At 39.5% G+C, this 12,404-nt stretch overlaps 1 protein-coding gene across 1 annotated transcript in view; it reads left to right on the top strand.

The window, feature by feature from the left end:
• Nucleotides 1-12,404, top strand: part of GABBR2 (gamma-aminobutyric acid type B receptor subunit 2) — an 835,193-nt gene that overhangs the window by 792,024 nt on the left and 30,765 nt on the right. The window contains exons 16-17 of the mRNA XM_034761463.1: nt 4,513-4,695; nt 11,112-11,241. Of these exons, the coding sequence (XP_034617354.1) occupies nt 4,513-4,695; nt 11,112-11,241 (313 nt within the window). The remainder of the gene's footprint in view (nt 1-4,512; nt 4,696-11,111; nt 11,242-12,404) is intronic.

Here is a 12,404-nt window from a genome sequence, read left to right as displayed (position 1 = left end):
GTTAAGGACTGTGAAGCACTCAGACACAGCAGGAATGGTTGCCACATAATAGAATCTCCTAGGAACACCGGATTTGTAATATAATAGCAGACTATTGGTCCATCAAGTTTGGGATGCTGCCTACATTAGTGGCCAATATCTGATGCGTCCAAGGGGGGCCCTCCCAAAAAAGCCTAATCCATCTCACCAACTGTGCAATTCGATGATAGAAGGAGAGAGGAATTCTTTCCTGACCCATGTAGATGTGCCCTGAAACACAAGATTTAATTGCCTTTTATTATCTTTGAGCTCCTCTTGTATATTTATATTATGCACTGGTGGAATGAATCAGAATGTATTCACAAAGAGCCAGAGTCTGATGTCACTCCATAAATAGTCCCATTCACTTGTGAAGTGAGGTGCTAGTCAAGGTGAGTCCAACAGAATCTGAGTCAAAGGGAAATTGATTCCTATGGGAGTTTGACTTAGTAAAGACCTCATTTTTTGGAAATCTACTTGATATTTTGAAGTAAAATAAACATAAATTAAATGTGTAGCCTGGATGACTTTCATATAGTTAGTTGGAGACTGGATGCCTCAGAGACTGGGAGCCTTTTGCCTCTAGGTCACCAGGTCCAATCCAACTAAGGTTAATAACAACCAAATGTCAACGATTCTTTAGTGGCTTATGTAAAGTAAGTTTGTGGCATCTGTTCCTAGCCAGAAGAAAAAGCAGTTCTTAGTGAACAGGTGTCCACACCACAAAACTGCCAACACATCTGGCAGTGACTGGCATTTTCAGCAGATAGACCAACTACAAATGGGAGCAGGAACTGAATTACTAAATCTCCTCTAAATGTGGTTCCTGAAGGTAAGGGTTGAGACATGTGGGTGGAATGTCACGTTAGCTGACCAGTAGTGCTTTATGCGTTCTGCAGTTAGAGTAATTCAGTCTCCAGGGCTGTATAGTCCAACTTTTTTATACTGGATCCTACAGAAGAATTACTTACAACATAGCCATAAGTTAAGAGAGCCTATTCATAAACACAGTCATAAAACAAGAGATTTAGGAGAACTGGTGAATGACAAATTGAATATGAATGCATATCTCCCCATAGGATCTTCTTGATTTCTTCAAAGGAAAACAACTTGACAAAATCTGACAAGACCATCCCTATCACACCTCTCCATCACACTCTCCTCCCTCTCCCCTATCACAGACACTGAGACTGCTTCCCAGCTTTCATCTAACCCCTGCCCCTGCCCTCCCATCTCCTCCCCTCCCATCCCTTCCCATTTCTTAGGCTGACTCACCCCTGCTCTTCTTCTTCTCCTCAGCTTCTCCTCAGGTTCCTTCCACTCACAATGCAAATATGCACTGATGTCTCCGAGCATAAAAAAGTCTCAACCCCACCCCATCAATCTATTATCTTATTGCCAAGCGCCCAGGGAAAATCCATAAAGCCACCAAATTGCCCTTTTTCACATCCCTCCTCAGAACTCTCTGCCCTAATGCATACAGAATACTGAAGCCCGATCATGGCTAGTCAGGGGGAGTGCTGTGATCACTCCTCCTGAAGGGCTAAAAACTGTGCATACCATCATAGGTTTGTTGTCCTGCTTCCCCTTCCCTCCATCCTAGTCCACTTGTTTGTCTCCGACCCCTGTTATGTCTTGTCTTTTAGACTCTAAGCTCTTTAGGGGCAAGGACTATTGTTTACAGTGTTTGCACTGTGCCTAGTAAAATGGGGCCCAACCTGGTTGTGGCCTTTTTGTGCTACCCTGAATATAAATATTAAATAAAATTATAATTATAATTATAATAATTAATAATAAATCTGTCAAATCAGTTCTAGAATATAATTACAGGATAGTTACTTGTATGACTAGAGAGGCTTTATTGATACTGCATGCTGCTTTGGCAAGTTGTGGTACCTGTAGATGGGGGTACCACAACCTTTCTTAACTGAGCATTAATTAAAGGGACATCGATCACTTGACTTTTTTTTAAAATGACTTTTAAAAATTCCAGCTTTATGGCATACCAGGTAAAGATGGTCTCTCTGAAAGTGGCTTTTTAATTTATTTATTTTTGAAAAATTAATTCTTATTTTAAAAAGTCATTATGTTGATATCTGTAAGAGTGATTTCTGGAAGGGAGTAAATGACTGCCCAGGAGAAACAGTGACTCTACACAGATGACTGTCAAATACACAAAGTAAACAACTGAACAAAGAGAAAAACCATTTTCTCTTTACTTTCTTTCAGTTCAACTATCTTAGCTCAGGATATAGGACATAACAATTACCATACTAGCTCAGCCCAGTGGTCCATCTAGTTGAGTAACCTGTTGCCAGCACAAGATGCTTCAGAAGAAAGTGCAAGAAAGCTCATAATGGAATAACTAGATCAGAGCGCAGTTTAGTCCTAACTTTTCTTCACCTAGAGGTTGCCTTATACCCCAAAGTATGCAGATTCATATCCAATATATTGTTGCCTACCTAACTTTGGAAGATCTTCTTATCCATATAAAAGTCCAATCATTCTTAACAGAATTACATTGTTAGCCCCATTAATATCTCATGGAAATGAGCTCCATAGGTTAAATATGCATTGGGTCAAAAATTGTTCCTATTAGAAGTTTTTAATCTGCTGCCTTTAAAGTCCCTTTTTTCTTGCAATGTATACCTTTAACATGTCCCCACTTATTCATCTCCTTTCTAAAGTAAACAATCCTAATCGTTTTAGTTTCTCTTCATATAGAAATCTTCCCATGTCTTGATTTTTATCAACCCTTTCTGAAGCCCTCTTCTTCTGCTATAGCCTTTTTGAGATGGGGTGATCAGAAATGAGCATAGCATTCCGTATGAGAGCATAGCATTGATTGGTATAATGGTATTAAAACATTTTCCATGGTATTTTTAATCCAATTTCTTATGCATCCTAATATTTTACACCAGTGCAAAGTGAGTACAAAGTTGATGTAAAACTCTATCTTTCTAATTCAGTAGCATTTGACACCAACTTTGGACGGTTGAAAATGACTGTACAAGTGCAGAGCAACAGAGGATTGGTTAAATTTTATGGCTGGAAGGGACCATTGTGATACTTTAGTCTGGCATTTTGTATAACACTGGCCATAGATTTTACCTACTGATTTTTGCATCTAATCTAACAACATATGGATGAAGTGGAACATGGCTTTGTAGCATGACGTCCAAATCTTGATTTAAAGACTCCCAAGTGATGCAGAATTCACCACATTCCTTGGTCAGCTGATCTGATAATTAATTACTCTTTTTCTGTATTATTTCCAGTTTGAATTTAGTTCACTTCAAACTTCCAAACTTTGTGATATTTTTTTTTCTGCTCGATGAAAACGTTACTCAGACTCTACCTTAACTCCATCTTAATGCAGTTTTTTGTCTGGGAATATAACTATAAAAACTGGATAAAATAGCCATTAATAGCTTAACTTAATTACAACCTTCAAATGTAGCCTATTACCATAGCCTGTCTGCATCTCTCATTTATAACCCCATCTTCTGGAATGATCACTTCAGTGCCTGATCAGCCTCTTCCCACCTCTATCGGAAGTGGAGTCCCAAAGAGAGGCATTTTTCCCTCCATTCCTTCGGCTCATGAAACCAACTTCCCTAACTGGAGGATGTGGGGAGCCAGCTCTGAGGTGGAACAGCACTACCGTGTCCTTATATGCCATCTCTTCAAATAATTCACTATCTCTGTAGGCCTCACCAGTTCGTCAGCTTTGGCCTTAAGAGGCTGCACTGTGCTTGAGGGCCATGAGAGGCTCGAAGTGGGTTTATACATATGTCACTTGGCAAATGGTCATACAGTTTGCACTCTCTGAAATAAACTAGATAGCCCCCACCATTGTTAAACTGCTGCTGGCCTTCCACCTTCAAGTGGGGGTTTTTTCTCTGTCACTGTCTACTAGGTTGTACTAGGGTTTATCTTTATCTTTAAGTTTGAGCTTAACCTTTTTTTAAAAAATGTGGTGTATTTAATTTATCTGAATGGCTATTCTTTATTTTAGTCTACTAATGGCTGCCTGCTCCTCCTCCCCTGCTGCTGAACTCCCACCCAGTCTAAAATCCCTGTGATCCCTTTGTCGGTACCTCTCTTTCTCATTCTATCCCTCTGCTCACTGCATTCTTTGTAACTATAGGGTGTAAGAAATTTTCAGACAGAAGTGTGATTTTTAAGTTGAATGTTTCCCTTTGAAGGATGAAAATATCAATGAAAGGAAGGAACTAACAAGGGATGATGCAGTAAATTTTAAAAATAATATATTTAACTAGAACTTTAAGAAACATTTCCCAATAATTGAAAAAATGGAACAGTTCATCTTGCAAGGTTATTATAGCTCAACAGTCTGCATGGTCACAGAGAAATTGTACTCCATGTGGAAAGTAAAGTGTACCTTCTATTATTTTTATTTGGGGGGCCAGAAGAAACTGATATAAAAATAAAATCCACTGCAGAATTTCTCACAGCTTTTAAACCTTTCAGTTAATCACACTGAGGACAAATCCTGATGCGGCCACTCAGAACAGACGTTTCCAATTCACTCAAAATCAAAAGAAGGAAGACTCAAAAACATCAACATCAGTCACCAGTGTCAATCAAGCCAGTACATCTCGGCTAGAAGGACTGCAGTCAGAAAACCACCGCTTGAGAATGAAAATCACAGAGGTATCATTTATTGTATACACTAAACCAGATAAATCTGTCCTGTGGATGAAATACGTTATTTGCATAGCTGTAAAGCCATACAAAGCTTAACCTTACTCATTTTTTTCAACCAAAACCTCATAATTTTAGCCTGTGTTTCTAAAGAAAGAAAGTTGGTTAGCAAGTGGGAAAAAATTAAAATCCTAAGTATTGTCATACTTATAAACTAATAGAGATGAGACACTTCATCTCATCACAGATGATACCTTTATCAGCTTTATGTGAAACTTCCCTCGTTTCTGAGAATTCCCAACAGGTACATGAACTCTCTATGCTACCTGTAGACAGACTAAACACCTCTAGTTGTACAGGTGTAGTTGTAAAAGTGCAAATCTTATATCATGACCACCATGGGACTCAAAGAGTAGGTATGTTATATTGACATTTTTTATTGTACCTTGCAGCATCCCAATAATAGTTCCACTTTTACTGAGTTGGTCCAATACCCCAATTTTGAGGTAACAGAGGCAGAGTGTTCTAGTGGATAAGGTACAATGCTGTGGATCAGGAGATCTGGATTCTGTTCCCATTTCTGCTGCTTAACTGCTGTATGACCTTGAGCATGTCACTTCACCTCTCTGTGCCTCTGTCTGTACAGTACCTAGCAAAATGGGACTCTGATCTTGGTTGGCACTTCCATAGTATAAAATTCCTATTAGCATGGCCTAATACTATGTGTGGTTTTCTAGTCTCTGAATACAAATATCAAAATCCAACAGATGTGGATCTCCCTTCGGACTGGAGATGTGTTAAGGGAAACACAGCAGCTTTGTCTTCAGAGAGCTGGCAAGGGGAGCTGCTGCCCCGTAAGGTCCATGGTAAGGTTTTTTGGGCAATGGGTTGCCTGCCCCACCTCCCCATTCAGCAAGAGGGTATAAAAGTCCTTGCTCCCATTGTTACCCTTCTGCAGCTGATCCTGCAGCCTGATTCACAGTGTGCACTCACTAGGGAAAGCCAAGGTTCTCCTCTATATGGTTGCCTTCGCAAATCCACATTGTAGGAATTAACCACTGAGCTTCCTGAGTCCCTGACCCACTTTGAAGCAATTAGTCAGTGACGCCATTCGTGGTGATAGTTTGAGGCATTCTGCTCCCCGTTATAAAAGGTGTGCAGCCCCACTACCCTCACATCTTCTCTTCCCACCCTCCTACAGAACCATTTTCACCACCATCTCTCAACACTGTGTCAATATTTATTTATAAACGGCTTTTACATTTGTTAGTTAAGCTAATTCCACAGCTAGTGCTACAAATTATTCACAGATTTTTAAGACCAGGAGCAGGATCAGATTGGGGACTCTGTGCACTAGGGTAATTGGAGGGCCCCCTCCTTCCTAAAGTGTCCCACCCCACACAGACACCAGAATTCTCCTTCAGCCCACATATGCCCCAACAATCCTCCACCACTCCTCACTTGTTGTGACAGGCCCATCACACATCCCAGCAGCCCTGACATATACCCCACTCACCACAACTCCAACCCCTCAGCCCCACTGACCACAGCTCCCAACATCCCCCATTCGCCCCACAGCCCCAACAACTCACCCCATCTCCCCTCACTTGCCCCCAATATCTCACCCTGCAGCCCCCTCCCAACACCTCCCACTCACCTCATAGCCCACAATTCTCCCCCTGCCCCTCACCCCCAGGACCATCCTGGTCACTCATTGACACCTCCCTAGCTCAGTGCTCCACTCCCTGCCCGGGCTAAGGAAGTTCCTCCCAATCCTGGCCATCCAACTCTGCTTTCTCCCATCACTCTCCTGCCCCATCCCTTTCATCTTAGAATTCTTGCCATTTTTAATGAAGACCGGCTTGTCTACTGCATGATTAAATTACACCTGGTGGTGGTTTCTGCTTACCACTCTAATGTGACATTGGCATCTGTTTTACTCACCCGCCTGTGAAACATTTTCTTAAAAGGGTTATTGCATTTGTATCCACCAATTCATAACCCTCCTAATGCATGAGACTTGAACATAGTACTCACCAGAATTGCAGAGGTGCTAAGATAACACTGTGATGAGCATAGCCTAAAGTTTTTAATACAGTTGCAAATTGTGGTTCTTTTTACCAGCTCTCTACAAGTTGCCTTGATGGTAGCAGTTAGGTCAATGAGAGAGGTGAGAGAAGTTCTCCTGTTACATTTTTTCACAAAGACAAATCTTCATCGCCCAAGTTGATGTCAGAATTCCATCTGAATTATAGCATCGAGCTCCTGGTCTACCAATCAGAGCCTTAGAGTATATCTGGTGAGGCCAGACTATGTAAATTGGATATAAAAAGAACTGTTCGCTATTACCAGAATAGAAACAAACTATGTTGGAAATCATACCGGTTCTTCATAGCATTTGCAGAGAGGTCCAAGAGTAGAAGTTCTTTCTGTTCAGACTTTGTCTAAATGGATTAAACTAGATACCAAAACCTGCCAAGAGCAATCAAGAGTTCCAGTGTCAGAAGAACTTTGGGGCTCATTCTATTAAAGCCTGTGACTACCTCTACAGCTTACCTTCATCATGTTTCCAGATCTGAGATTTATAAAGAAGCAATATAAAGTTAAATGAACACCTTAATTCATTATTATGGTCTCAGTTATAGAACCAGATCAAATTCTGGGGACAGATTGTCCCTAGAATTGTGTAAAGAGAGTGGTACAAGGAGCCCCTTGTAAGTACCAGGAGTAATTACAATCCAGACCCTGCTCCACTCCCTACTCAGGACTGTACCTATTAGCACAATTTAGCCCTCAGGGAGGTCATTCTTCTTTTCTGTACAGTCCTTTATGGTGCAAGTGCAGCAGGCCAGTGTTCTCTCTCTTGATCTTCCAGGCATGTTGCTGGGGTGAGGTCTTTGATTCTCTCTCCCTACAGTCTGAAGGATGCTTTCAAAGAGTTCAGGATGTTTTTCCCCTTGCCTGGAGGCTGGTACCAAGGGCAGTGCCAACCAAAAACAGCAGCTGAATGGCCACCTGCTGACTGGCAGGTTGGTCAGTTTGAGTTATGAAGGATCTAAAAAGTTAGAAAATAATTTTCAAATCACAGAAAGCATGGAACTTTCTCAACTCTGTCATGAGCTTGATTGTCTTGAAACCTTCCAAAAATGACACCTCTGAGCTGAATTATAGAAAAACATCCTCATAAAAGAAGTTTCTCTGAGAAGGTTAAAAGGGAGTGAAGATACCATTTAAAAGAATGTTGTTTGTCCCAGGATATTAGAGAAGCAAGGTGGGTGAGCTAATATCTTTTATTGGACCAACTTCTCTTCATGAAAGAGACAAGCATTTGAGCATACACAGAGCTCTTCTTCAGATCCTGTGTAAGCTCAAAAGTTTGTCTCATTGGACCAACTTCTGTTGGTGAAAAAGAGATATTATCTCACCCAGCTTGTCTCATTTAAAAGAAGGAAATGCTTCCTGCAGTCTTGACTTCATAGTCATAGTCACATCCATGATGCCACAATTTGGGTAAGTTTCCTTTTTAATTGCCAAAACTAAACAAATGAGTTACTTATGTCAGTGCTACTTTGTTATTGTTATAAGAAAATGTTATGCATAGGGTGAGTGTGTGTGACAGGACACAAAAGTAGCTCAGGGAGAAAGGGGTCACATTTGCACTCTCAGGATTCTGGCTGGTTAGGGGCCAGTGTTGCTTCCAGCACAACTTAAAATAGGCCAGGGCTGACCTAAGCTGCGGCATTTCCTGCCTGGGCTGAGTGGCTGTGCACCCTGCAGTGTCCATAATTGGTATAGCAATGTACACTATACAGATCACTCAGCTTCTTCTAACATGCCTCATTCCATCCCAACACACATCTTGTGCGTAGGACCTACACTGGGGAATTCTCTCCAAGCTCCTTGTGGTGCCTTTAGGGTCCCAAATGCTGGCTCAGTGGCATACAGGGTCAGGAGCAGCACAGAGAATCCCTCCCATAACTCTGAAAGCCAGAGGCACCATTATGATCACGTAGTCTTAACTCCTGCACAACATACACTTGATTATATCATTCTCTTTACATCATGTTATCAAATATTTTGACATTTCATATATTGTTTGATTACTGAATCTGCTAAATGACTGAATCTTTCTGTGCATTACTGATGCACTGACTCAGACAATTTAAAAATAACAGAATTCCTACAAAGGGCTGTGTGCAGGTTGCTGTGGAAATCAATGTAGTAGCCACCTGGTCAAGTGAAAAATTCTCTAAGTTACATCTGTAATGTGTGTGCAGTGAATGAAATTAAGAGGTTTCCATGCAAGGCATGCCAGTGTCCAAGGGACTCGCTCTCTTATTCAGCAAGACGGCAACGTCATGTGAAATAAAATTTGCTTAACTAAAATGAAAAGTACTAAATGACAAAGCAGCTTGTTTTTTTTTCATTTGTATGTTATCTCTAGCAAATAACAGTATTTATTGGCTATTTAGAGTCCTAGGTGCACAGCTTTCCACTTTAACTAATTTTGGTACCTTTAGCGTGACTTTTGGAGGTACTATACGGTACCTCCAAAAACCAGTATTTGACACACTGCAGTAATTGCAATGTCAAGCTGTCTACTATTCTAATGATAGAAAGCTATGCATTTAGTGCCCATACTGGAAGCAGCGACTTGAGTTTTTAATGGTTCCCACTAGGACAGTCAATTAATCACAGTTAACTCACGCGATTAACTCAAAAAAATTAATCACAATTAAAAAATTAATTGAGATTAATTGCATTTTTAATCGCACTGTTAAACAATCGCACTGTTAAATACCAATTGAAATTTATTCAATATTTTTGGATGTTTTTTTACATTTTCAAATATATTGATTTCAATTACAACACAGAATATAAAGTATACACTGCTCACTTTACATTATTATTTTTGATTACAAATATTTGTATTGTAAAAATGACCAACAAAAGAAACATTTTTCAGTTCACCTCATACCAGTACTGTAATGCAATCTCTCTATTGTGAAAGTGCAATTTACAAATGTAGATTATTTTTTGTTACATAACTGCACTTAAAAACAAAACAATGCTAAACTTTAGAGCCTACAAGACCTCTAAGTCTTACTTCTCATTCAGCCAATGGCTAAGACAAACAAGTTTGTTTACATTTACAGGAGATAATGCTGCCCACTTCTTATTTAAAACATCATCAGAAAGTGAGAACAGGCATTCATATGGGACTTTTGTAGCTGGCATTACAAGGTATTTATGTGCCAGATATGCTAAATATTTGTATGCCCCTTCATGCTTCAGCCACCATTCCAGAGGACATGCTTCCGTGCTGATGATGCTCATTAAAAAAAAATCTGTTAATTAAATTTGTGACTGAACTCCTTGGGGGAGAATTGTATGTCTCTGGCTCTATTTTACTGGCATTCTGACATATATTTCATGTTATAATAATCTCGGATAATGACTCAGCACATGTTCATTTTAAGAGCACTTTTGCTGCAGATTTGACAAAACGCAAAGAAGGTAGCAATGTGAGATTTCTAAAGATAACTACAGCACTCGACCTAAGGTTTAAGAATCTGAAGTGCCTTCCAAAATCTGAGAGGGATGCAGTGTGGAGAATGCTTTCAGGAGTCTTTAAAGAGCAATACTCTGATGCAGAAACTACAGAACCCACATCACCAAAAAAGAAAATCAACCTTCTGCTATTTGCATCTGACTCAGATGATGAAAATGAATGCGTCAGTCCACACTGCTTTGGATTGTTATCAAGCAGAACCTGTTATCAGCATAGACACATGTCCCCTGGAAAGATGGTTGAAGCATGAAGGGACATATGAATCTTTAGCGCATCTGTGACACTGGCTACAATAGTGCCATGCGAACACTTGTTCTCACTTTCAGGTTACATTGTGAACAAGAAGCGGACCGCATTATCTCCAGCAAATGTAGATAAGCTTTTTTATCTGAGCGATTGACTGAACAAGAAGTAGGACTGAGTGGACTTGCAGGCTCTAAAGTTTTACATTGTTTTATTTTAAATGCAGGTTTTTTTGTACATTCTACATTTGTAAGTTCAACTTTCATGATAAAGAGATTGCACTACAATACTTGTATTAGGTGAATTGAAAAATACTATTTCTTTTGTTTTTTACAGTGCATATATTTGTAATAAAAAATAAATATAAAGTGAGCACTGTACATTTTGTATTCTGTCTTGTAACTGAAATCAGTATATTTGAAAATGTAGAAAACATCAAAAAGCATTTAAATAAATGGTATTATATTGTTTAACACTGCGATTAATTGCACAATTAATCATGATTAATTTTTTTAATTGTGCGATCAATCGTGATTAATTTTTTGTTTAATTACTTGACAGACCTAGTTCCCACTCATTAGATTTCTTATACTGTGTTTTTGTTTTACAGCTGGACAAAGATTTAGAAGAGGTTACTATGCAGCTCCAGGACACACCTGAGAAGACAACATACATTAAGCAGAACCACTATCAGGATCTTAATGACATCCTCAGTATACGGAACTTTACAGACAGCAAAGGTAAGAATCACTGATGCCTGCTAAGGGCTTGGTCCTGCAAGGTGTTAAGCAGTTTGGCCCCCGTGGACTGGCTCCAGAGGGCTCTGCATTTTACTGGATTGAGTGTTAAATTATAAGGTTTCATTTTGCAAATATGCAGAATCTAATACTAAACTATACTGTGTTCAAAAAGAACAGGAGTACTTGTGGCACCTTAGAGACTAACGAATTTATTAGAGCATAAGCTTTCGTGGACTACAGCCCACTTCTTCGGATGCATATAGAGTGGAATAAATATTGAGATATATATACACACATACAGAGAGCATAAACAGATGGGAGTTGTCTTACCAACTGCTTAGTTACCTCACTGTATAAAATGGCCTTATCCTGTTGTGCATCTAAGAGCATATCATATACATATAAAATATCATAGAGAAAGAAGTTTTGAAAGATATTCAGAATCAAGGATTTTCTGTGTTGCAAGTTAAATTTTCTGTGTTAAAAAGACTTTCTTGTTTTATTTTGGATGTTGTGACAATTAACTGAGTCAGTATTGAACATGACCTGACCTGACCTGAAGAAAAGTTCCATGTAAGCTCAAAAGCTTGTCTCTCTCACCAACAGAAGCTGGTCCAATAAAAGAGATTACCTCACCCGTGTTGTCAGTATTAAATATGGGAAACCAAGTTTTCAAACATGATGGTCTTATTAGGGTGTCCACATTTTGCTTTTGGCAAAAAGCCGCAAAAAATAAATATTTATGTGCTTATATACTAAGTGCTGATTTGAGCTTCCAAATGTCAGATTAGAGACATTTGTGTTTGAAAACTGTTACCTAAAAATAGGCTGTGCTAAAAAGGAATTTTCATTACTACTATAGCTACCCCACAGCTGCTTTCCGCCATGTATTTTGCATCACTCCCCAAAGAAATACAGGCAAAACAATTACTTCCATTAACGATGTTCCGCTATTGAGAAGCAGCATGCTCCACTTGAGTCACAGTCAGGACACCTTGGTTCTATTTCTGGCTCTGACATTGATCTGCTTTGTGACTAAAATGGGGATAATGATGTGACAAATCAGGAAAATGGCTTATTATTCACATTAATCTTATGTATAACCCTGTTTGGTTTGATATTGTTACCTGCCTGAATGCATAATCAAATCAAAGGGGGTTGTA

This window comes from Trachemys scripta, chromosome 2 (genome assembly GCF_013100865.1).
Source record: "Trachemys scripta elegans isolate TJP31775 chromosome 2, CAS_Tse_1.0, whole genome shotgun sequence".
NCBI classification, from domain to species: domain Eukaryota; kingdom Metazoa; phylum Chordata; order Testudines; family Emydidae; genus Trachemys; species Trachemys scripta.
This window is presented reverse-complemented; position numbering and strand designations above follow the sequence as displayed.